The sequence below is a fragment of the Phodopus roborovskii genome, unplaced genomic scaffold (genome assembly GCF_943737965.1).
Source record: "Phodopus roborovskii unplaced genomic scaffold, PHOROB, whole genome shotgun sequence".
NCBI lineage: Eukaryota > Metazoa > Chordata > Mammalia > Rodentia > Cricetidae > Phodopus > Phodopus roborovskii.
In genome coordinates, this window is record NW_026126525.1 from 36477472 (window position 1) to 36500995 (window position 23524).

The window sequence follows — 23524 nt, forward strand, 5'->3', positions numbered from 1 at the left end:
TAAAATACAAATGTAAATGTTTCTCTGGTGTGCCTCTCCTTAAAAAAATGTTCAGGAAAAAATATAAACAGAGTGAAGAAGAAAGCAAAATTAGTTTTCAAAATATTTGACCTTTTCACAGTAATATAGAGGTAACATAAATAGAAAATAATTCCCCAAAATGGACACTTTGACCATAAAAGCCAGTACTTAAATATCTTGAACAGAAACCAAATAATCTAAAGCACCTAATTCTTTTAAATAACTTGTAATATGTGATGATACAACGAACAGAAAGTGAGTGAAGTGTGGAAGTTAATGATCATGAATTGGCTCCTAGCAAAGGAATTCACTCAGCAAATATTTATTGGCTACCTAGTCTCTTCTGGGTACTATTTAGAGGAATGCAAATTAGAACAACCTATTAAAATTCAAAACAAAGGAAAAAATAAAGCAAGGTCAGCAATGCTATGGGAAAAGAGCTATGCATTGTTAATTATATTGTACATGGGTTCACTGTTTTGTGAAAATTATCTGCTCACATACTTGAAGAATTATAGAAATGCTTCTACTTTTTGGCCCAGTTAATCCACTTTGGGGAATACACCTGAAAGAAATAACTTGAGAGAAAAATGAAGTAATTTTACAAAGATAAATCAATCTAGCAGTGCTATTTTTAGTAATGACAAGGGGCAATGGCTGACTATGACATCATGAACAAGTTATTTATTATGCACACTTATGGGCCAAATGTAGGATAAATTACATGTGATATCTATTAGACCATGGGAGCCTGTTCAGCGTCTGTGCAAACTAGAGAAATGTAGTGTTTCTGGGAATATACGGTATTGTGGGTCCAAATCTTAGGTAGAAGAATGCCCTCTGCTTTTTACAAAGTAAAAGCACAGAGGTGGGACAGAGCAAATAGCTGGGGCTCATGGTCAAGGAGGGGGGTGTGGGCTGCATTCTAGCTCTCCTTTTAGTACTTCCAGGGGAGAGAACATGGTTGGAACAGCCATAGTGGCTGTCCTGGTACTTCTAATTTGAGGGTGGTGATGATGAAATAAATGTACCAATGAACATCCAGCTAAAAAGATAAATGGTCTAAATAATGAATATAGTTTGACAAGATAATGTAACAAGGAGACTTGGGTGGTCCCTCCAGTGGGAAATCCAAGAAGCCCCCAAAACAAGCTGAGATGGAGAAAAGGTGGGTGGTGGGGGAGGTGGGTGGGAAAAGTATGCAAGTGGAAGTAACCTCTTGTGCAAAAGGTTCCCTGTAGCTAGACAGAGTGTGCCCAGTTAAGGAACTAGAAGATAACAGCAGGATGCCTCTATAAAACATGTAACCTGAAATACACAAGTAGACAGGCTAGATGCTCTAGAATTTTGTAGGCCAGCCCCCCCCCCAATGAAATATTTTCCTTTATTAGAGTTGTCATGGTCATAGTGGGGTTTTTTCATTGTTTTGTTTTTGTTGTTTTGTTTTGTTTCACAGCATTAGAAACTTGAACTAAGACAGGGATAAAGGGTTTATTTGACTTAGACTTCCACATCATAGTCCATCACTGCAGAAAGTCAGGACAGGAACTCAAGCATGCCTGGAACCTGGAGGTGGGATCTTATGCAGAGACAGTGGAGGAGTGCTACTTACTAGCTTGTTTCTCATACCTTGTTTACTTAGCTTAGCTTTAGTATAGAACCAATAACCACCTACCAGGAGTGGCCTCACTAACAATGGCCTGGGCTCTCCTACCTCAATTACTAAGAAAATTTTGCACAGTCCTGCCTATAGCCTGGTCTTATTGAGGCATTTTTTTTTTTAAAAAATAACATAATTCTTCATTGATTCTTTGGAAATTTCACATCATGTATCCCAATACTGTTTATCCCCCCAATCCTTCCATATCTTCCTCTCACCCCTTTAGTATATGACAAAAAGAAACCACCACCAAATCAATTATAAACAAAGCCAACCAACCAATCAACCAAGCAAACAAACAAAAAACCATTTCGCTCATCAATCTTTCCAACACTTCTTCATTCATCCTAGTGATACTGGGTCTGGGGTGTGTCACTCAGTATACCCTTTTGTCCTATCAGCTCCACCAGCACCTGAAAATGAGCCATTGGTCTGCTTCAAGGCCTTTCACACATTGTAACATGAAAAATAAAAACTCAGAGACTGATACTGATGTTCAAGCTGAGGGTCAGATAAGTAAAGCAGCCAAGCCACTAGCTCTTACCTCTACTGAAAGGTCTGATCTTGTCTCCTAGAGTTCTCACCAAGCCTCAGACTGCTGCCTCTCCTCAGCATGGCTGGAGAATCAATGCCTTCCTATCCTTAATGTGGTTGGAGAATGAATGCCAGCTCTGAGACCCTGTTCCTGTCTGTCTTAAACACCTCTCATGAGTTCAATGATTGAAGACATAAACTCTGTTACTCTTTTAGACTAATCTAATCTGTGTAGCCTTGAGTGGCCTTGAACTCTGAGAGTTCCATCTGCCTTTGTCTCCTGGACAAAGTGCTGGAATTAAAGGTGTGTGCCACCACTGCTTGGCTTCTATGGCTAACCAATGTGGCTGTTTTGATATTTTGATCCTCAGTGGTTTTAATAAGTCATAAACAATATATCACCACATCACACCATCATCACTGGACCAACATTGAAACTCCCCTTGAATATCCTGCTGTTGCCCTGAGTCATTGGGGATCCTGCAGCTATTGTTTCTCAGGACCAGTCATAGATAGAGTAGATGTTAGGTTAGGCCAACCCAAGGTTGCAGCTCAACCTGGAGATCACCATGGCCCTGGTAGCAGTATAGACCACTCAGACCAGTATGGCCCTGGTGGCAGCAAGACCCTCAGACACCAACATGGTCTCAGTTTGCTATTCAGATCCCTAGCATTGGAATGACCTTCTATGGTATCAGGAGGCAAGGACATCAGCATAGACCCTGGCTATGGTAGAACCACAGATTCAGACATGGCCCTCAGTAGCAACACCGGCATGGACAACATCATGGTCCCAGGTGATAGTACAGACCACCCGGAACAGTGTGTTCCTGGTGGTGGCATGGCCACAGGTTGCAGCCTAGACCATGGGCTTCTGTGTGGCCTTTAGGGCCACCACTGGCCACAAACATCAACACAAACCCTGGCTGTTGTAGGACCATGGATCCAGACATAGCCCTTATCAGAAGCCCATCTCTGATATCACCATATCCCTACGTACCAGAACAGGCCACTCAGATAGACATCAGCTAGGTTGCAGGGTGACCCTCATGCCCTAACACAACTTCAGGTATTCCCTACCTACTGACTCTGGCATCCACATGACCCCCCAGTGGTAATAGGCACCACAAATGCAGACCCTGGCTGCAGTAGGGCCACAGATCCAGACACAGTCTCTGGCAGCAACTTGGCCCAGTCAACACCATGGCCACTGATGACAGTGCAGACCACCCAGATTGCTGTGGTCCTAGCCATGACAGGCACCTACCTCAGTTGCCACCATGGCCAAAGTTGGTGATCCAGAACCTGAGCATCAGTGTGGCCTTTCTTGGTAACTTGGCCATGTCAACATGGGATAATAGGAACAGGGCTAGTTGACCATGGAGAAGAACTCTCAACCCATGACCCTAAGCATTTACAAGTTAATTACCTCTGGCATTGTTACAGTGAAGGATTAGTTAACACACAAACTAGTTTCAAATGCTTGCCAGATCTGAAAGATGTACTGCCCCTGTGTGGCACTTGAACATTTAATCACCTGGTTGGAGCTGTCATTATTTTTTATTTAGCCAGGATAAAAATAAAACTATTATGTACTGTATAGACTACATGTAAATGCTGGTAATGTAGAGATGAATAATTTCTAGTTCTTACATTTTAATAGTCCAATCTCTTGAAAGACCTGTCTAAACAAATTAACTACAAATTAATAGTAATTGTTGAAACATAATAAATGAAATGCCATGGAAGCAAACAGCAAGGAGTTACAATCTCTTCTGGGTTTTGAAAAGATGTCTTTAAAGAGGGACCTCTTGAATCAGTTCTTGAAGTATGAGTGGGAATCATCCAGGAAATGGTATTCTAACATAACAGATGCCCATGTGCTCATCTTTACTCCCAACCCAAACATTTAGGCCTCTTGTATGGAAGCTTTCATTCACTGAGGCCTTTGAGGAAGCAGTTTCTTACTTCTGGGTCATTGCAGGAAGCCTACTGGAATCATAAGAGCAATACAAGGGCATAAATTCAATCACTTCAAGAAAAATGGCAGACGAGATGTGGTTAAATCTATATGGTAAATAAGATTTGAAATTGCACATGCTTGTGAGGATAAGAATGGAGTCAGAACAGGCAGGCCTGTGACTCCCTTTTTAAGCATAATGTGTTAGTACTTCGTGGATGTTAATTGGGAATATGGTCTGGGTTTTCTCCATGACAGGCTGTAAATCTTTATTTTAGCTGTGCAGTTTTGCATTAATATGTAATGCCCTTGAAATCTCTACACCTTTTTCTTTCTTAGGTTTTCCTAAGAAAAAAGAAGTTTGAAAAAAAAAAAAGTTATGTGACAGTGTTAGATTTAGCTCATTTAAACAAAGGTCACACACAGCATTGCTGAGTAGTAAACACCATTACAAGATCTTTTTAGTGTCTAGCTGTTTGGAAAACGTGCCTCCATCTGGAATACATGACTGGAGCCTAGGGCTGCGGGACAGATGTGGGCCTGTGAAGTCCATGAGCATCTGGGAAAGTCAGGCATATCAGGTTTTTTTTTTTTTTTTTGTTTTGTTTTGTTTTGTTTTTTTGCTACAGCTAAGAAGTGAATTAAGGCAAAGACCCCACCCTCCACCCCCACCCCCTGCCTTTGCTCGAATCAAGGAGACACTTGCAGGCTTACAGAAGGTCTGTCTTACTGTTTCAACTAGGCTTTTGAGATCCAAGTGGCTAAGAGGGACTTAGGATGCTGCAGTCAGGACTGCAGGCTTACTTTAGTGTTAACCAGCAACACCTGTGTTCTATTCTTGGCCCATTTCCTCCTGTGTTGATAATATCAGCAATTAATGCACTTGGACTTACAAGCTTTACTTTTCAGAGAATACAGCCCTTGGGAAGGTCAGCTAATTAATTTTTGTAATGTTTCAGATTAGATTTATTGTATATTTTATGGCCTTGCAGATAACAGTGATTATTAAATCACAGAAATGTTAAATTACTTTTGAAAGGACTTCCTGTAAGGAACATGATGGAAAACAGACTAAGAATACATGTCTTAGGCAGTCTAAGAAGTTTTTCTCCCAAGTCTCCAGTGCAGGCTCTCTAGTTGCTAAGAAAGAGGAAACTATTTTAAAACAAAGCAATGTTACCAACAGAAACCCATGTGTTTATATGAAGTCACCTGAATTTGTCTGTAACTTCTTAGCTGCTGGGAAGCTGGCTGAATCAAAGCCTTTGGGATATGGTAAGAACATTGGACCCTTACCCATAGGGACTTAATTTAGAATGTTACTTTTGTCACTCATGGCTGCTCTTATTCTGGTCAAGATACTTGGTAACTTGAAGTGACAATTTTCTTAATGTAAAATAATTAATAGCATTTAAGCATGAGCTTTATAGTTCAGGACTTTGCCATCTTTTACTGGAATCACTGCAGCTAGTGTGCAATTGATTTCCTCTGTTATATTCTCACCTGTCTCTCGTCTCTGTTCTACAAATCTGTTGGAGTTGTCTTTTAAAATCATACCAAATTCTTTTGCTTAAAACCCTTTATTGACATCCATTCATATTGAGACTAGCACACTTATATCCATACCACTCTGAATATGTCTGATTTCATCTAACACTGGAAACTAAGTGTGGTCAGGCCTGGTTAGTATTTGCATAGGAGAATAAAACATAAATTTCTTACTATGGTTTAAAAGGCCTTCAACCCTTGGTTGAACCTAGTCCTGGTTCAACCTCTGGTGTCATCCTGCCAAGATGTCTTTCCTTGATATAACTGGCTATAGACCAGATGAGTTTGTTCTATGTTTAGGCGTTTGCCTATATCTAAACAGCTCCATATTTATTTACTGCCTTGAAGCTCGGGGCAAATATTTTATATATAGTGTTCATCCTCAACTACTTGATCTACAGTAGCTTCTGTTATCAGTTTCATACAATCTTGTACATTCATAACACATTACAGTGTGAATTTGTGATATTAGTTATTTGTGTAACTTTTCTCAATTTCTTCCTACCTTAACGAAGGACAACAATTTGACTATTTTCCTTAGAGTGATTTCCCTGAGTTATGAGTGCTATTGCACAATCTAGCATGTACTAGATACTTAGTGAATAAGTTTTTGTTGAATAATGAATACATTTAAATTCGATAATACATGAAAGTGTTAGCTCACATCATGACTAAATTTGTTGTTTATATTCTTGCTTTGGGAACTTCTCTATTCATTCTATTGTGTTCTATTCTATTCTATGCAGAATATTCTCCTGGCCAATAGGAAATAATGATGAGAATAGCTTATAGCTATTGAGTAAAAATTAGATGAGACACACAAATTATTTTAAACAAATTAACCTAATTTACCAACCTCTATGATATATACTATTGTAACTGATTAGTAAAACAAAGGATATGAAGAAGAGTAAGGTCAAGTAAGGAACTAAGACAACAGGTCGATAAAATGGGCTTTAGGCTGAGACAACTGAATGCCACATTCAGAATCATATCACTAATCTACTCAAAACCCCTTTGCTGGCCCAACAAAGTCTTCTAGCAGTTAGAGAACTCTGCTACTTTCTATTCATTTACTAAGATGCATGTTAATTCAACACTGGGTGAGCATCATTTGCAATCTAGGCACTGATCTAGGTTCCAGAACTGAAGAATGTAACTGCTGTCTTTTGAGAGAAAGAATTAAAAAGTGAAAGAAATGTGAACACACTCGATTTTCCAACACTTTCAGCAGAATATCAGACATTTGATAAACTTCAGTAGAAATTTACATATTTTATAACTTACGATTGTCCTTTTATGACAAATGATGGGCTTAGACATTTACAAGGTAAATACCTGATTTCTCCAAGCACTGCCCCAGCTTTCAGAGTAATCAGAACTTGAGCACCATCAGGGCCTCCAAGAACTTGGACTTCTCCATGCTTGATGACATACATTTCCTTACCAATTTCTCCCTAAATGCCTCATGAGAAAAGGAAATTGTAGTCATTTTATTTTTTAACAATTATAACTCAAATGAAGAAATCTAAGATCCTGTAGAAGAGCAAATACAAATAAAAGAAGTAAGGAATATCATTGTGAAAGTATTTTTTAAAGACTGGTCAGTGTGTTATTTCAGGAGGAGGCATGGGCAGATGATGTAGCTCATGATATGGACAGCTGAGTTTTCTCCCTTTGGTCTTCACTGCTCTGCCCTAAAGAAGATGCTTAGTGTAACAGAAGAGCCCAAGTTCCAACCATTCAAAGTCAAATCTATCTTCTGCCTGTGTCAATGAGGTATGATTTGGGAAAGAGGCAACCTTGAAGCTCTTACTCCAGACTGTGACAGTACAATTATTTTCACTAAGTTCTTGTTTGTATTTGATGAATTTCAAATTCAGAGCAATAACTAACAATTGACCTCTTAGAATGTCTGTATAGTTCCTGAAAAATGATGCTATTTTGTACCTCCTAGACAGATACAAATTAATATCAATAGAATAGGAAAGTTGCCAAAACCATATGTAGCTATTTTAAACATTTAATGTAAATAAAATGATTTTTTGATATGTCCCTGCTGTCTAAACTAGTAGTTATATTTCCATTCCCATTTAAGAATTGTTAATACAATTCTTGTATGGCATGTTTAGTTTTTGTAGGTTAGAATCACTTAACATTATTTAACAAACATATTTATAGCTTCATATATAGTATATAGCAAAGACATACAGTTGGGGATACTGACAAATTAAGTTGCATTGATTATAGTTTATGCTCTGTCATAACTGAGGCAGAGTCTACTTTGTTCCAGTGCTGAGTGCAAGGCATGATGTATAAAAGGCACTTATTTATGAATGAAGAAAACATAATTTAACTGTTTCTGGGAGTTCTAAAGTCCTGTGATACCTAGGGTTATTTTTCTGAAAATCAAGTGCTTTATAATTGTCAGGTTGGAGTATACAATTATGAAATTTCACCTCTTAATTCATATCTGAAAACCCAAAATTTTTATTCTTAACATATATTTATATGAAATATAAGTTGAAGCAGAAGTTAAAGTATATATGGGTTTATTATAGCTATTGATATACTTTCAATGTTAATAATTTGCCTTTGTGAGTACTTTGAAAATTTACCAAAATTGGAGACTATAGAGATAGCTCAGCAATTAATTCTTTTCTTTTTTTTTTTTTTTTTAATTTTTCAAGACTGAGTTTCTCTGTAGCTTTGGAGCCTGTCCTGGAATGCCCTCTATAGACCAGGCTGGTCTTGAATTCACAGAGATTTGCCTGTCTCTGTCTTCCAAGTGCTGGGTTTAAAAGGTCTACACCACCACTGCTTAGCTCAACAGTTAATTCTTAGCACTCACATTAGGTGGCTCACAACTGCCTTAATTCTAGCTCCAGAGGATCTGATGCTCTTTTTGATCTCCTGAACACCTGCATGCATGTAGTATATACTCATGCAGAAATGTATGCATATACATAAATAAAAATAAATCTTAAAAAATCATCAAGATAGTGAATATTTGCATAGCTCCTCTTTTTTTTTTTTAAATCACATATTTATTTCTTCAGAGCACAGCACTTTTAATCTGGAAAATATTTTGTACTTCATTTAATTCTTGCAAAAATCCCAATGACAGATGTCTCTTATTTCCTCTTTTATTTTGAAATTGGAAATAGAGGCTAAGTAAGCTAAGTGTCTCAAGCAAAAATACAAAGCTGGCAAGTGACAGCATTAAAACTGACAACACATATGTCACCTGACACACATACAGATATACTATATCTAATGATGAGTACAGTATCAAAACTGAGATCTTAATAACCAGTGAAAAAATATGAACAATTTAAAAAATAAAGTCATTTGAAGGGATCAGTAGGCCAGGGTCATATTTCTATTATTATAGTTCTTCTTCTTGCATGAAGTAATTTCAAGGAGCTGGAATGGAATGATGTTTCAAAGATAGTTATTACAACTGACTGGAAGTACAAGAACATAATGGGTACTTAAATATAGTTCAGTATTTCTAATTATTTTTAATGATCATTTTGATAATTTCCCAAGGAGATCAGGTATAATCAATGAGTCCAAACTCTACTATCTCTTGCATATTCTGGGTTAATTTAAACTTTTTTTTTGCAAGTTTAATTAGATTCAGATGAAGTAGACATCACTTCAAGAGAACAGAGGCTGACAGCATATATAAAGCAAGATCGAATCTGACATGACTGCTTCATGTGCTAATTTGGAGAAAGTTGAAAGGCATGCACTTCAGATAGAGCAAGGTAACTGTTAATGGGTGTGTATGCCCCCAAAATTGGGATTCTTGTTATGGGAGGCTATTTCCAAGGCCAGTGGAGAGCATCATGGCATACATGATATCTTATCAGAGAAGAGCAATGATACAGTGTGACCCCTGGACTGACCATTAGCACCATGAAGAGCTTCTTTGGAGGCTGAAACTCTCAAAACCCCACTGCAGAAATATTGGATGAGATCTTTGGCAATTAAGTCTCAGATGTCTAAGCCTTGAAAATGTAGTGATATATTATTTATGAATTATTTAAGTTTGCTGAAGAATTCAGAAAGCAAAGTCAGCCACAAGCTGTAGAAGCCAGGCACACACCTTTAATCCCAGCATCCAGAAGCTAGGAGGTGGTGGTACACACCTTTAATCCTAGGACTCAGGATTAAGAGGTAGGTAGATATCTGTGAGTCCAAGGACACCCAGATCTACACAAGAGTGAATCAGTCTAACATAGAATTATATCTCACAACTTTAATCCCAGGACTCATAAGAGATATATAAGACAGGAGCAAGGACTCAGGATCAGGCATTCATTCTCCAGCCAAACTGAAGATAGGAGGCATTGATTTTCCAGTCTTCCAGATAGGAAGGCTCAATGTCAAGTAGTGTAGGAAGAAATTGAAGTCTCAGGATTCTCCAGTCACATTGAGAGGCAGCAGTTTGAGGCTTAGTGAAGAGCTCATGCATGCATTAGCCCTTTCAGCTTGAGCTTGAGGTGACAGCTAGTGGCCAGCTGCTTTGCTTCCCTAATCTTCAGGTTGAACCCCAATATCTGTCTCTGGGTCATTTATTTTTTGGGCAACATGGAAAGCTCTGTGATTCAGAGACAGCTGACATGAACAAGGCAGAGCTAATGGACCCCCAGACTGATAGCTGGGAAACCAGCATTGGACTGACTCATATACCCTGAACATGGGTCTCAGTTAGAAGGGCTGGACAGTATAAGGGACCTTTGACAGTGGAACCAGGATGTATCTCTGGTGCACAAAAGGACTTTGTGAGCATACTCCCCATGGAGGGATACTCCTTTAACCTAGAGGCAGAAGGGAGTGCCTAGTCCAAATGATTTGACAGATTTTGTTAATCCCTCCTAGAAGGCATCCTTCCCTGTGGAGTTGGGGGGGTGGGGTGGGGTAGGAGGGTGTTGGGGGGGATGGGAGGGAGGGAGAGAGGGGGAGGGAGAGGGACTGAGAGGGAACTGGGATCCATATGTAAAATAAGAAAAAAATTAAAATAGATGAAATTTCACACACAAAAAGAAAAGAAAAGAAAAGAAAAGAAAGAAAAGAAAAGCTCTGTGGTTATGTTATGTATGGCAGCAGAGCATCCCAAGAAAACTCCTAAGTTGTCTTGAAGTTTAGAATATCAGATCTGAACCTGGCCATTGCTTCAGTTATTTAGGTAACCTCTTATTGAATATGACTTCTTTTTATTTCCCCTTCTCTGCAAGCATTTAAGGAAATATCAAATTGAATTCAGCTACCTAAACTTTGGTCAAGTAACAGCTATTCTTCTCTCCTCAATATCTAGCATTATACAAATGTTCATTTAAAAATAAAAACAAACCTAAAAACTAAAGCAAAACCAAAAAAGAGTGACTTGTCTTCTTTGCCTTCTGCCTACTCTTCCCTCTACCTTTGTCTTTCCTTTCCTCATCTGTATCTACTCATTTGTTTTTATTATCAGATGAATTTGATATGATGATAAAATTAGAAATGCGAAAGCTGCATCCCATATCTCACACTTTCTTAAGCAAATCTGCATTGTTTCAAGGTGTAAGTGCTAAAGTTTCTGGGTGCTATCTCAATAAGCAGCCCCTTCAGCCACTGGAATAACTTGAATCTGTTTTAGTCTATGCCATTCCAGTGTGACACTGCCCCCAAAGGAACTCTTAAATTGTGCCGTTTCTGTCTTCAGTTTTCCTTCTCTCCCATTTTAATGAGCATGATTTTATTTCATTTACAACCAGTCTGTATTCTACCTGGATGAGTTTATGTGTGTATGTGCTTGGTTTCCAGTATGCTAGAACCTCTCCCTCCTTCCTCTTTTATCTTTGACAGCTCCTTCTTCTCAGTTGCAGTTTCTCATTCACCCTCATTGATCTTTATGATGTTGGTGTCTTCGAAGTTACAGCCTCAGCCTTCTTTTTCATACCATGCTTTGAACACTCAAAGCCAGCTTTCATTATATTCCAGTTGCCAGGCATTCACTTCCAATTTCATATTCTTTCTTCTGATTGATTCCACCTATTTGCTGATGTCTCCATGTGATGTGTTTGAAATAGTTCACACCTCATTTGATTGTGTCTTTCCTCACTATTTTAGTCCCTCATTTGCTTCCATTTCTGGAATATGACAGGTTCTGTCTTGCCTCTCAGATCATTGTTGCAATTTCTCATAAAAAAAATTAGTCCATCGATTTCCTTTTCCTTTTCTTTTACTAAAGGATGATTTATCTTTAGATTTTTTACAAAGGTTACAGCTGACAAACTGACAACTTCTCTCTCCCAACTTGTAATATAACTAAGTGCCTTAATTTTCCACCTTCCTCTACCAACTTCTGTTCCTCTTTATATATGAACACACTTTACAGTTATGCATTCATTTAATTTAATTTTTTGTTTCCTTTCTCTTCAATCAAGTCAGTCTTTCTCATGGCTGTATTTTAGAATCAGATGGAATTTTTTCTTTTTCTTTCTTTCTTTTTTTTTTTTTTTAGGCTAATATGTGGAGTTCATCAGGAGCAGCTAAATGTCTAGGTGTGGAGCCCAGATTCCTTTGTTCACATGATGCAGACATACTGTGAATTGAACACCTTAGTACTAGATTGTAAACCCCTGAAGGACTTTGTTTGGTTTGTTCCAGAATATTAAAAACTGCTTATTGCAGCTGGGCAATGCTGGTGTATAACTTAATCCCACCACTTGGGAGGGAAAAGATAGGAGGATCTGTGAGTTTGAGGCCAACCTAGTCTACAGCCATAGCCATACAGAGAAACCTAGTCTCAAAAACAAAACAAAACAAAAAAAAGAAAAACCCAACAACCCCCCCAAAAGACAAATAAACAAACAAAAACCCTAGCTTTTGAAATAAATTGAAATTGTTTTAACAAATGTCTTATTGTAGTTCTCTACATTCATCCTGTAGACATAAGTTCTTTCCTATCTATCTTGACTCAAACTAGTTCTTTTCCATACTCAGGTAATACTGGGACCACTTTAGTTTACCTCCCAAGAGTTATCATAGGCTTCTTCAGGAAGTATCCCAGCATCTGCCCCTGCTTTTGTCCTATAACCTGGTATTCAATCTGCACCATTTTGGAATGGAGTAAGTGCTTTTTATCTACACCCACTTGTGAACTCTCCAAGGCCTCAGGTCATCTCCAATTTTTTTGTATTGTTCACCTTCCTTTACTTTTAAATTTTATTTGTTTCTTAAAAATTTTTATACAAGTATATAGGACATGTTGAACATATCCTACCATACCCATCTACCTTCCATTTCTTTTGTATCACAGCTGTGAGTATCCTTTGTCCTCCTAGACATTTTACTTTTACTTTAATGTTACATACACACATAATTTTATGTCGCAGTTTTAAATTTAATTTGTTCACATCAACATTGTGTTAGTTTCTCTAGATATACAATTCTGCATCTCATTCTCTCTCTGTTTTGAAAAAAAAATGTGCTTTGTAAATGAACTCCCTGTGTAGCTCCTGCTGACCTTGACCTTGTGTTCTTCTTGCCTCAGCCTTTCCTGAGTGCTCTGATTATAGACACGTTCTTAATTATTAAGATAACGATCAGAGACTGGTGTGCTGACACACACCTTTAATCCCAATGCTCGAGAGGCAGATAGGCAGATTCTTTATGAGTTGCAGGATAGCCTGGCCTATATAGTGTATTCCAGGCCAACCAGGCCAACATAGTGAGACACATCAATCTGTATAGAAAGACAGGCACAATATATGGGCACATATTATTTCTTCATGATAGAATTTCATGTTTGTGGTTTATATGTTTTCTATTTAAGACATAATAAACATGTAATACTTTTATAGTCATAAAATTCATAATTTAAAAATTTGGCATTGATTATCTACTAACTGTATGGGCAAAATTGAAATAACACATTGTTGATGGAAGCAGAAAAAGCAAAAGTACCTATCACTTCTATATTTTGTTTTTCATTAAAAATATTTAAATTTGATTGTGTATTTGATTGGTTATTTACACCTTTTCAAATACCTTTACAGTCTACCTACATGTCTATTCTATGACATATGCAATGGAATTTATATTATTTTGTTTCATTTTGAACTCTGAGCCTTTATTGTTGTTTTGCAGAATATAATATAGAAGTCACTCTGGACAGACTTTATTTCAAATAAATTATTGACCTATGTTCACATTTTTCCAATGCATTATTAACTGTGCACTTGAAAATAGTATGCACTCACCTTTTTGCAGACAAAGTCACCAGGTAAATAAATAGTGGATTTCAATCTTAGCAATAGGTCATAAATCATCTGTGTGTCACAACCCTATATAAGGAGAACAATACTTTTACAGACATGAACAAAAGTAAACATCCTAAATTATTTTAAAAGTATTAAAAGTAAATAGTTAATAGACATCTGTCTTCCTCACTAAATGCTAACTTGCAATGGATATGGACTTGCCTTTTTCTAAACTCTATAGAAAATAAGATACTAATATCAAGAGATTGTAACTTGATGAAGAAATATTTAGGGTGAGTTCTGTCTCTCATACCTATTAGAAATCAATCATGCTCTTGTTCTCCTAAATTGTAAAATGTCTATAAAAATACTCATAAATGAAACTTTACATGGTGCTGAATTAACAACAGCTATTAAAGATTATGCATATGCATGTTCAGATTTTCATAACTCACAGTATTTGCTAAACAGCTTTCTTTTGTAAAACAACATTACTAAAATTTTTGATATTATTTAACTTTAAATTTATGTAAATATCTTTTTTCTCTACCATAATGATAGGAAGATACATATGAAAGCAGTACATATAGCACTTCAAACATTGGTTGGAACCAGAGAGCCTGCATGAGGCCAACTGAAGACCTCTACATATATGTCTATTGTATGTATAGCTTGGTCTACTTGTGAGACTTCTAACAGTAGGAACAGGGGCTATCTCCAATGCTCTGACTGGCTCATGGGAACCTATTCCTCATACTTGATTGCCTTGCCTAGTCTAAATATAATGAGAGGTGCTTATAGTCTTTACTGCAACTTGATAACTATGTGAAACATGTCCCTTTCAGAACAGAAGAGGAGAAACAGTGGATTAAGGCTGAGGGTTGGTTCCAGAGAAGCTAGGAAACAAGGAGGATCCTAAGAGAGACATATGTGGACTGCCCTCACCCCCCCCCCCCCCCAGAAGTGGAAAGGGACAAGATCTCCTGAGTAAATTGGGAACATAGGGGGGAGAGAGGAGAAAGAGGAGGGAAGAAGGGGAGGAGGGACGAGAACATGAGGGATCAGGAAGGTTGAGTTGGGGGAAGAACAGAGAAGGAGAGCAAAATAAGAGAGAGATACCTTGATAGAGGGAGTCATTATGGGCTTAAGGAGAAACCTGGAACTAGGGAAATTCCCAGGTATCCATAAGAATGACTCCAACTAAGAATCTAATCAATAGTGGAGAGGCTACCTTAAATGTCCTTCCCTTATAATGAGATTGATGACTACCTTAAATGCCATCATAGAGCCTTCATACAGTAGCTGATGGAAGCAGAAGCAGAGATTCACAGCTAAGCACTGAGCAGAACCCTCCCTTCCCCTGACTCTTATAATCTTTCTAGTTCCCCTGAGATTCCCTAAGCTCTGAGGGGAGGTATTTGATTCAGACCTTCTCTACTTTACACTCTTGATCTACATGTCTGGCTAGGGGTCTCTACATTTGTTCTCTGAAGCCTCTTTTATGATGACTGAATAAGGCGCTGATCTATGAGTATAGCAGAATATCACTGGAAGTCATTTTATTGATTTTTTTGTTATTTTTTTTTGTTTTGATTAGTTTTGTTTGGTTTTACCCTAAGTCTCTGGGATATCTAGTGTCTGATTCTCTGTTAGATGGAGTAGGTGTATGTAAAATCAGTTATTGTTCAGTCACTCCCACAAGTTCTCTGCCAACATTGTCCTAGCATATTTTGGGGGCAGGACAGATTGTCAAACATTTTATAGCTGGGTTAGTGTCCATGTTTCTCTTAATTTAGTAGCCTCTTGAGTACCTTCCCATACCAAAGAGACTGGAGTGGAGTCTCTATTTATGTACTACCTCTCCTTCTCCATGTTCAATGAGTTGTGTGGATGTTGTCCTTGGCAATGCAGCCCATTGTCAGTTTGCAGACAACAACCCTTTGTCTTAGCATCAGCCTGGGTTGTTTATGAATTTCCACAAGACATCTCTGGCCAATAACTCAACTGAATACAACCCAGTCCCTTCACTGAAAGCCTTGTAACACTCTGTATCCCCCATTACTAGGAATTCTCATTAGGATCACCTTCATAGATTCCAGGAAGTTTCTACTGCACTAGTTTTCCACGACATCCCCCAATGTCCCCAATTCCAATCATCTTTCCCTGAACTCTATCTCTCCATGTTATCTCCCTCCAGCATGATCCCTCCCATTCCAACGTCCACCATCCTCCCCAGTCTACCCATAAAATCTATTCTATTTCCCCTTACCAGGGATATTTATAAGCAACCAGCCCCTGCCAAGACCCCTTCCTCTTTCCCTATCCTCTGTTCATCTATAGATTTTTTGTTAGTTATCATTTACTTAGTGGCTAATATCTACTTATAAGTGAACACATACCACTCGTCTTTCTGTGTCTGGGTTACCTCACAATGATCTTTTATCTAATACTATTCATTTGCCTGTGAATTTCATGATGTTATTTTTTAAACAGCTGAATAATATTCCATTGCATAAATGTACATTTTCTTTATTCATTCTTCAGTTGAGAGACATCTAGGTCATTTCCAGTTTCTGACTATTATGAATAAAGCTGCAGTGAATATAGCTGAACAAATGTCCTGGTGATAGGACTGAGAGTACTTTGCATATATGCCCAAGAATTGTATATCTGTGTCATGAGATAGGCTGATTCCCAATTTTCTAAGAAACCATCATATGGATTTTCATAGTGGCTGTACATTTTGCACTTCTACCAGCAATGAAGGGATGTTCCCCTTGCTCCAACTCCTCATTAGTATGAGTAATAACTTCTGCTACTGATCTTTGCCATTCTGACAGGTGTAAGATGGAATCTTTGTATAGTTTTGATTTGCATTTCTCTGGTGGAGGTATATAATTTCCTTAAGTGTTTCTCAGATGTTTGAGATTCCTCTATTGAGAAATCTCTGTTTAAATCTGTACCACATTTTTAATTAGATATCTAGTTTCTTGAGTTCTTTATGTATTTTAGATATTAGTCCTCTATCAGATGTGGAGTTGGTTAAAAAAAATCTTCCCCCATTCTGTAGGGTGCTGCTTTGTCTTATTGACAAGGTTCTTTGCTTTATAGAAGTTTTTTCAGTTTCATGAGGTCCTATTTATTAATTGGTGATCTTAGTGCCCATGCTGTGTTCTATTCAGAAAGTTATCTCCTGTGCCATTGAGTTAGAGGCTATTCCCCATTTTTCTTCTACCAGGTTCAGTGTGGTTGGTTTTAAGTTGATGTCTCTGATCCACTTGAACATGAGTTTTATGCAGAGTGATAAATATGGATCTATTTGTACTCTTCTACATGCAGAATCAATCCAGTTTGACCAGTACCATTTGTTAAAGGTTAAAGATGTTTTCTTTTTTTCCAAGTGTGTATTTATGGCTACTTCATAAAAAGCAACGAACAAATAAACAAAAATACATATGTCCATAGGTGTGTAGATTTATTTCCGGGTCTTTAATTCAGTTCTATTAATCAACCTGCCTGTTTTTATGCTAATACACAGGTGTTTTAAATTACTATATAGCTTCATAGTACAACTTGAAATCAAGTATGTTACTATCTCTAGCAGATCTTTTTTTTTTTGTTCAGGATTGTTTTACCTGTCCTATTTTTTTTTTTTTTTTCATATGAAGTGGGGACTTGTCCTTTCAAGGTATGTGAAGAATAATTGTGTTGGGATTTTTATGGGGATTATATTGAATTTGTAGATTGTCTTTTGGTAGAATGGCCATTTTCACTCTTACTCCTATCAATATAGGAGAATGGGAGATCTTTCCATCTTGGGATACCTTTTTCAATTTATTTCTTTAAAGACTTGAAGTTTTTAATCATACAAGCCTTTCACTTTCTTGGTTAGAGTTACGCCAACATATTTTTAATTGAGGTAATTGTGAAAGGCATTGTTTCAATGATTTCTTTTTCAGTCTGTTTGCCATTTGCATATGGGGGAAGGTTACTGATTTTGTTGTTGTTGTTGTTGTTAATCTTGTATCTAAAATTTGCTAAATGTATTTATTATACATTTAGCATATGGTGGAAATTTTAGGATTATTTCTGTATACTATTATCTCATCTTCAAATAATGATACTTTGAATTCTTCTTTTCCAATTTTTATATCCTTGATCTCCATCAGTTGCCTTACTGCTCATGCTAAAATTTCAAGTATATATTAACTAGATATGGAGAGAGTTGACAGCCTTGTCTTGTTCCTGACTTTAGTGAATTGCTTTGGGATTCTCTCCATTTAATGTTGGCTATAGGCATGCTGCATTATGTTTAGGTATAGCCCCCCTTTTTTTCTATTCATTTTATTTATTTATTTTTTTCTTATAAATCGATCCCAGTTTCCTCTCCCTCCCATCCTCCTATTTTCCCCTAGGCCCCCTCCCATTCTATTCCCCATCCACTCTGCAGAGCGGGTGAAGCATTCAATGAGGGATCATCAAACTCAGTCAAATCATTTGGGGTAGGGCCTAGGCCCTCCCCCATGCCTCTAGGCTAAGGGAGTATTCCTCCATGGGGTATGTGCTCCCAAGGTCCTTTCATGCACCAGGGATACATCCTCGTTCCACTGTCAGAGGTCCCATAGACTGCCTTCTAACTGAGGCCCACATTCAGGGGGGTCTGGGTAGGTCCTATGCTGGTTTCCCAGCTATCAGTCTGGAGTCCATGAGCAACCCCTTGTTCAGATCAGCTGTTTCTGTAGGTTTTTGTAGCCTGGTCTTGACGCCTTCACTCATCACTTCTTCCTCTCTGCAACTGGATTCTAGTACTTTAGCTCTGGATGTCTGCTTCTGTTTCCATCAGCTACTGAATGAAGGCTCTAGGATGGCATATACGGTACTTATTAATCTCATTATCAGGGAAGGACATTTAGGGTAGCCTATCCACTAATGTTTGGGAGAAAGAGAAGGGGAGAAGAGGAGAGGAGAAGAGGAGGGGAGAGGAGAATATGAGGGGAGGAATAGAGGAGAACAAAAAAAAAAAAAATAGGTATATCCTTTTTATCCTCAATGCCTCCAGGACTTTTATGATGAAAGGTGTTTGATTTTGGCAAACACCTGATCATGTGGGTCTTCTATTCTTTTAGTTTGTTCATAGGGTGGATGACTTTTACTGATTTCTATATATTAACCATCTATGCATCTCTGGGATGAAGCCTACTTGATCCTGTCAATGATCTTGCTGTGTTCCTGGATCCCCTCTGAAAGCATTTTATTATTTTTGCAACTGTGTTCATGAAGTAAAGTGATCTGTAGTTCTTTTCTTAGTTGAGTCATTATGTGGTTTGGATATTAGAGTAACTGTGGTCTCATAAAATGAATTTGGCAATGTTCCTTCTGTTTCTATTTTGTGGAATAACTTGAGAATGTGGTAGAATTTTGCACTAAAACCATATGGCCCTGGGCCTTTTTTGGTCCACAGACTTTTAATGACTGCTGTTATTTCAATAGGAGCTCTAGATCTTTTAAAGATGTTTATATAATATTGATTTAACTTTGGTAAGTCATACCTGTAAAGAAAACTATTTCTTTTAGGTGTTTTATCTTGATGGAGTACAGGTTTTTTGAAACATGTCCTTATGATTCTCTGGATTTCTTTAGTGACTGTTATGTACGCATTTTCATTTCTGATTTGTTAATTTGGATATTCTTTCTGTGTCTTCTAGTTAGTTTGAATAAAGGTTTGTTCATCTTGTTGAGTTTTTTCAAAGAACAAACTCTTTGTTTCATTGATTGTTTGTATTCAGCCTTCAGTTTGGTTATTTCTTGTCATCTTTTTCTCTTGAGTATTCTTTTTCCTTTCTTTCTTTCTTTTTTTTTTTTTTTTGTTCTAGAGATTTCAGGTGTGCTGTTAAGTTGCTAGTAGTATGAGATGTCAAATTCTTTATGAAGGCAATTAGTGCTAAGAATATTTCTCTTAGCATTGCTTGCATTGGGTATGTTGTGTATTAATTTTCATTCTGTTCTAGAAAAATGTTCTTTATTTATGTCTGGACCCATTTTTAATTCAGTAGAGAGTTGTTCAGTTTTCATGAGTTTGTAGTCTTTCTGCTTTCTCTTTTGCTGTTGATACCCAGCTTTAATATGAGGTAGTCTGATAGGGATCAGGAAGTTATTTCACATTTCTTATATCTGTTGAGACCTGCTTTGTGGCTGAGACTTGGTTAGTTTTGGAGAAAGTTCTGTGAGATGCTAAGAAGTAGGTATATTCTTTTGTGTTTGAGTGAAAGCTTCTGTAATATCTCTTAGGTACATTTGGTTTGTGGTATCTGTGAACTCTTGCATTTCTCTGTTTAGCTTTTGTCTGGATGACTTGTCATTTGGTGAGAGTGGGATATTGAAGTCTTCCACTATCAGTATGTGGGGGTCAATATGTGATTTAATCCATAGTAGTGTTTCTTTTTTTTAAACACTTAGGAGCCCTTATGTTTGTGGCATAAATGGTAAGAATTCTTAGGCTTGAATATCAAAAAAGGGGTTGAAATAAACTACATATATGCTTTTATATAGTTACTCAAATAGTATAGTTTACACAAAGGAAAATAGGAAGTATATTAATTATACTATTAGTTTATGAAAAATAAATTTATAAACTAATCTCTTATGATTTATGTCTAACAAAATTATAAAAAATATTTTTTGTAAAGATATTTTAAAAGTATGTATCTTAGTGGCACCTTCTGGGGAAGAAGAAGGGAGATTGGCTGTGAGAACAGATGGGACTTTAATAATTGTTATTTATTAAAATGTTAGTAAAAGAGAAGATCCCTCTCTGTAGAGGCATACATTTTACCATTCCTGTTCTTGCCATCAGGTGAGCTCACTGGCAATCAAGGAGAACAAATCAATGGGGGCTTGTTAAACTAACTAGGAGATAAGCCCTAAAATAGAGAAGCAGCTGATTAGTCCTTTTTGCAGCAAGAAGACACAAGCATTTACATCAACAGTTCCCAAAGCCTTCCTTAGGGTTTCCCAGAAGGACCATTTGGACTATTTGAAATATGAATCTCTATTAACATGTTTGGGCAGAATAAGAGTCAGACCTTGAAAGGATAATTCTCAACTTTATATGGAAAAACAAAAGACCCAGGATAGCCAAAACAACCTTGTACAATAAAGGAACTTCAGGAGGCATCACCATCCCCGACTTCAAGCTCTACTATAGAGCTATAGTCCTGAAAACAGCTTGGTATTGGCACAAAAATAGATAGGTAGACCAATGGAATCGAATAAAAAATCCTAATATTAACCCACACACCCACTAACCTGATTTTTGACAAAACAGCTAAAATTATACAATGGAAGGAGGAAAGTATCTTCAACAAATGGTGCTGACACAACTGGATGATGTGTAGAAGACTGCAGATAAACTCATGTCTATCGCCATGCACAAAATTTAAGTTCAAATGGATCAAAGACCTCAACATAAATCCAGCCACACGGAACCTCATAGAAGAGAAAGTGGGAGGTACCATTGAACAAATTGGTACAGGAGACTGCTTCCTGAACATAATACCAGTAGCACAGACACTATGATCAACAATTAATAAATGGGACCTCCTCAAACTGAGAAGCTTCTCTAAGGCAAAGGACACAGTTGACAAGACCAAACAGCAGCCCACAGATTGGGAAAAGATCTTCACCAAAGCAACATCTGACAGAGGGCTGATTTCCAAAATGTACAAGGAACTCAAGAAGCTAGTCAACAAAACACCAAATAACTCTATTAAAAAATGGGGTACAGAACTGAATAGAGAATTATCAATAGAGGGATACAAAATGGCTGAAAGACACTTAAGAAGGTGCTCAACATCCTTAGCCATCAGGGAAATGCAAATCAAAACAACTTTTAGATATCATCTTACTCTTGTCAAAATGGCTAAAATTAGAAACACCAAGGACAGCTTATGCTGGAGAGGATGTGGAGAAAGGGGAACACTCCTCCATTGCTGGTGGGAGTCCAAACTTGTACAGACATTTTGGAGATCAGTATGGTGGTTCCTCAGGAAAATGGGAATCATTCTACCACAGGACCTGACAATCCCACTCCTAGGCATATACCCAAATGATCCACATCCATGCAACAAAGGCATCTGTTCAACTATATTCACAGCAGCATTATTTGTAATAGCAAGAAGCTGGAATTAACCTAGATGCCTCTCAACTGAAGAATGGATAAAGAAGATGTGGCACATTTACACAATGGAATACTACTCGGCACGAAAAAAAAAAAAAAAACAAAAAACAAAAAAAACAATGTAATGTTGACATTCGCAGGCAAATGGATGGAACTTGAAGAAACCATCATGAGTGAGGTAACCCAGTCACAAAAAAAAGAAGAACATGGTATGTACTCACTCACATATAGATTTTAGACATAGAGCAAAGGATCACCGGCCTATATAATTCACACTGCCAGAGAAACTAGGATACAAGGAGGATTCCAAGAGATTCATACAAGGTCCCTCACAGAAGGGGAAAGGAAAAGATCTCTTGAGAATATTGGGAATGGGAGGGCAGTGAGTGGAGAGGGAGTTAGAAGAAAGGGGGGGGGGAGAGGAGAACCTGCGGGACTAGGAAGATTGGAGGACGAATAGAGAGAGAGAGAGAGAGAGAGAGAGAGAGAGAGAGAGATACCATAATTGAAGAGAAAACTGAATCTAGAGAAATGTCCAGAGACCTACAAGGATGATCCCAATTAACAATCTGAGTAACAGTGGAGAGGCTACCTTAAATGCTCTTCTCTGATAATGAGATCGATAACTAACATGTTCTGCCATGTGTGTTCTGGGACTGGAACTTTAGGCCAGTAGTTTTTGTGGCAAGCAATTTACCCACTCCATTATTATATGTTTAAAAAGAATTGCATCATGCGTTAATTTCTTTTCCCTTTTCTGTGTGACTTTCTTTGATAGAAGTCATCAGGTTGTTTTCAGATTGTAGAAATTCAAGAGGAGCCACTGTTGGTGAATTTCCCATTTTGTTCCTTTTTTGTGCTGAAGTTCTATTTTATTTAGGTTATTTGGCAATTTTGGCAGCAGTACAAATTCTTGTCTGTGACCATGGGGTAGTATTAGACATGTACTTGTAGCTTGCAGGAGGTTGGTTGCATATGCATTCATTAACCAGCTGTCTTTCATTACCAGTGACAAACTGCCCAAACTCAATAGCATAGGGACTTGTAAAGTGGGATTGAAAAAAATAGTACCCACATATTCAAAGTTTCTCTTGAAATAATAAGTATATATATATAATGTATTAAAGATATTTACATTTACTGCTCCAGGAGTCAAAACAGGCTTTTGACAGATAGTGCACTTTTGTTTTTACTTACTGATAATTTCCGTTTAGAGACCAAAGTGTTTCCAAAAGCTGTTAAGAGACATAACTGAACTCCAGAATAGTTTCTATGGAATAAGAGGACAGAGGGACCAGGCAGATGCTTCCTGTGGCCTTTAAAATCACCAACTATTTTTTCTTCTTCTTTAGTAGGATTTTTCTTCTGTG

At 37.6% G+C, this 23524-nt stretch overlaps 1 protein-coding gene across 1 annotated transcript in view; it reads right to left on the reverse strand.

Annotated features, from left to right (window-relative positions):
• Positions 1–23524, reverse strand: part of Cngb3 (cyclic nucleotide gated channel subunit beta 3) — a 174275-nt gene that overhangs the window by 13117 nt on the left and 137634 nt on the right. The window contains exons 14-15 of the mRNA XM_051198109.1: positions 13979–14062; positions 7062–7180 (exon numbers count right to left, since the gene is read on the reverse strand). Of these exons, the coding sequence (XP_051054066.1) occupies positions 7062–7180; positions 13979–14062 (203 nt within the window). The remainder of the gene's footprint in view (positions 1–7061; positions 7181–13978; positions 14063–23524) is intronic.